General features: G+C 33.3%; 1 protein-coding gene across 1 annotated transcript; it reads left to right on the top strand.

Moving 5' to 3' along the window:
* Positions 1 to 1,838: 1,838 nt before the first annotated feature.
* Positions 1,839 to 3,066, top strand: LOC126674296 (uncharacterized). The gene is made up of 2 exons (XM_050368727.2): positions 1,839 to 2,099; positions 2,296 to 3,066. Exons 1-2 carry the CDS (start codon positions 2,043 to 2,045, stop codon positions 2,920 to 2,922), a joined length of 684 nt encoding a protein of 227 aa, XP_050224684.1. The 5' UTR covers positions 1,839 to 2,042; the 3' UTR covers positions 2,923 to 3,066.
* The last annotated feature ends 495 nt before the right edge of the window (positions 3,067 to 3,561 follow it).

Below are 3,561 nucleotides of genomic sequence, written 5' to 3'. Positions count from 1 at the left end.
AGTGATTTCCGATCAAATTATGCATGTAAGACAACCGGTTTTTAATTATCTATACCAAATTGTACCTTATATTTCTTCTTGTGAGAATAAAATATAGTTAGTCATCGGAATATAATAAATCAAATTATGGTAACCAAATAGAAAATCAATCAAAGTACTATGATCCCAAAATTAATTACCCCGGATTATTCTAAAACTCGCATTTTCTATTCCATTTAATGCACCTCGCGTCTTTGACTCTGTCGCAGTCTACGAAGTCCTACATTTCGACATTTCATCTTATTACTAAAACGCTAACTGTTTATGTTAATAATAATATAACCTATTCTTATTAGAAATATTGTTTCACCATTTTCCATTTGAATTGTTTCAGCATTTTCGTGGCTTCAGAGCAATATTATTGTCGGAAGATAAATGTACATGCACGGAAATGGTACATTGAAATCCAGATACATCTCTCCAAGGTGGTATGGGCCGGTGAAGTACAATGCATCAAAAACTTTGTGGCTTTAGATGGTTAATCAGACAAAGATTAGATAGAAATATTTACAGTTATTGCATGGAGTTGTATAGAAACTTTTTTCCGTAAAATTTGGAGTCGAGAAATCAGAAAATGCAACCGAACATCGCAACCATATAAAAATTGTCAAAATCAACTCAATAATGTTCTTGTCAAAATTGTCCCTGGTATATCAAGCAAGAATTATTTGCATTAATTGTACTTAAGTGAACGATTTCGTGAAATTAGGAGTGAAACTGAATTCTAATAATGTTAATGTTATTGTCACTGTGCCGCGTAATTAGGCGTGTTTGATTCACAATTCCACACAAATTTGACTACTATCAATCACTTCTTGTCGACAGTTTGTATCAAGTGATTGTGCTAACGGGTCCCTAACCTGACCATGAAAGCGATAGCTCAACTTCATTTGATATCATGAGTGAGACATTAAGTTTGAGTGTGCTGCTAAGGTTCTTACTGAAATTTTTAATTGTATAGGTGAAGAAAGAACCGAACGAACTAGCAAGCTATTCATGATTGACTCGAAAAGCATTCGAAATCGATTCTTGAGTTCGAAATATTTGAATTATTAATATTAAAAATCTTGTTTCATTTGATTAATATCTGATGGAAACTATCTTTTGAAAAAATAGGTCCAATACAATAGTCAGTTCAGCAAAAAACACACTTTTTTATTAGAATTTTACAATAAGATCATAATCTAAAATAAAGTAATTCGCGACAAAAATTGACAAAAATATAATATTTTGTTAGAATTGATAATACAAAATTATAATTAGGAGTATTTTTCTTTTATCCTCATTATTGCAAATATTTTTGAGAACTATTATTAATTCATTATAAAGTACTTGGATTTCAGAACTACAGGCTTGTTGGTTTGGATTGGTGTCAGGAGTCAGGACTAACATGGGGTCATATTAGATTTGTCGCTAATAAGGATCAATTAGACCTAATTCGTAGCCGCAAATTTCTCTATTTCATTTGAGAAAAAAATCAACTGTCTCACAATTAAATGACATTACAGCTAATCAATGGATTAATCACTGGGGAACAGATTAGAAAGCCTGAAAAATATCGTGCTAATTCTGATTTAACAATGTCCAATATCTATTAAGTGTATTTAAATATTCCCAAAGGCGGTGTCTTAGAAGGTCACAAAAGATTAATTATTAATTCTAATGTTAATTAACCATAAATTTATACAATCATCAATCACAGGTAGGCCTATGAATCTCAATTATGGTTAATGACATTGACATTTTCAATTTGGTCCTACAATATTAGTTAGAGCCAATGGAAAATTTTGTCCATCATCAGAAATTATTGTCAATTTTTTAGCATAGCCAGTTGGATTGACAGTCTCTTGACCGTCCTTTTCTTTATTATTGCACTATATATAAGTCAATCACACTAAGCAAAAACCATTCATCATCACAGCAAAATTCCAATTCAAAAAAGAACTCTATTTCTCTCTAGCTATATCAGAGAAAATATACCAAAATTAAAAGATTATACAAAAATGGGTTGCTGGTCAGCTGAAAATGCTACAAATGCCTACCTCAAAACCTTGAGAATGGTAAGCAAATGATTAGTTTTTCTTTTTAAGTATGACAATAAGTGATGAAATTTCCATACAATTAATATTCTTCGTTACAATTTCGTTGCAAATTTTTAAAAATCTATCATAAATCCTTCACAAATTTGTTACGGAAATTTTGTTACATTTTTTTAGAGCTATGCCTAACGTATGGATGTTATTAATTAATTTGCAGGGCCAAAATGCAAAAGAACCAGACACAACTGAATTCATCTCAGCATTAGCAGCGGGAAATAATGCACAGCTAATGGTGGTGGCGCCATGCGAAAACTCCGCCACCTCCGTCGTGCTAGCCCTAGTTGCTGCAGCTCATCAAACCGGAGGCCGAGTAATTTGCATCCTTAACAATCACCACCAGTTAGAATCATCTAAACAAACCCTAGGCGGCTTCGAAGCCTGTCCCGTCGAGTTTGTCGTCGGAGAACCTCAAAATCTTCTATTAAACCATTACAGCGAAGCAGATTTTGTGCTTATAGATTGTAACCTAGAGAACCACGAAGGCATACTCGCCGCCGTTGAAGGAAGCAGTTATAGAAAACGAAGCGGCGCAGTTGTTGTCGGGTATAACGCGTTTGCCAACGGATCATGGTGGTCTAGTAGGGGAAAAACTCAGCTATTGCCGATCGGAGAAGGTTTGTTAGTGACAAGAGTAGCGGCGAATAGTGGGAAGATTGATAGAAGTAATAGCGGCGGTTTTGGTAAGAGAATTAGTAGTCACTGGGTTGTTAAGGTTGATGAATGCACCGGTGAAGAACATGTTTTCAGAGTCAGAGTGCCGCAAGGGAAACGGATTGAAGCTTGAAATATTGTTTATTTTGAGATTCTGATAAGAATTTTGTTGGAAGCATTAGTATTATGTTAGAGAATTTTGTGAAAGCCAATTTTAAATGTATATAGTAATATATGTATACTTGTGCTACGTATAAAGTAATGGAATTGGAGAGAAGATCGGTCTTTGTCTGATAAGATAAAATCATAGAAGCGGCTATGGAGATGATTAAACGTCAAATATGAATCTTCTAATTACCGTTGTAAATGTACAAATCGAACCATCAAGAAGCCTCTAGAGATAATGATAACCATCATAGCTTTTGGATGAATTAATTGATTATTTTTTAGCAATTACTTGTTCTAATTCGACATATTGGTTGTTTTGATCAAAAGAACACTGTAGTTACGTTATGTAGAATATCGTGGAGATGGTATTAGAATCTTTCTAGTCAAAAAGTCTAAATTTCATCTTCGACATCAGCAGTTCATTAATGAAATACATAAATTAAATTGAACCTATGTTTGTTCATATTTCAAACTCGATAGATATTTGTATGCAAGGCATGTTAGAAAGTAGGCAGAATCCATTCTCGTATTTCTGTGTTATTCATTTTGTATTTAGTTTGTCTCAGATTTACTTTGTTTCTTTAATAAGTTATTCTACTTCTGT

This window comes from Mercurialis annua, linkage group LG3 (genome assembly GCF_937616625.2).
Source record: "Mercurialis annua linkage group LG3, ddMerAnnu1.2, whole genome shotgun sequence".
Taxonomy (NCBI): domain Eukaryota; kingdom Viridiplantae; phylum Streptophyta; class Magnoliopsida; order Malpighiales; family Euphorbiaceae; genus Mercurialis; species Mercurialis annua.
This window is presented reverse-complemented; position numbering and strand designations above follow the sequence as displayed.

Excerpts from the sequence above, each read along its gene's own strand:
- LOC126674296 (XM_050368727.2), top strand. The coding sequence starts at position 2,043 with ATGGGTTGCTGGTCAGCTGAAAATGCTACAAATGCCTACCTCAAAACC. Across the intron at positions 2,100-2,295 it reads ACCTCAAAACCTTGAGAATG|GGCCAAAATGCAAAAGAACC; the intron begins GTAAGCAAATGA and ends ATTAATTTGCAG.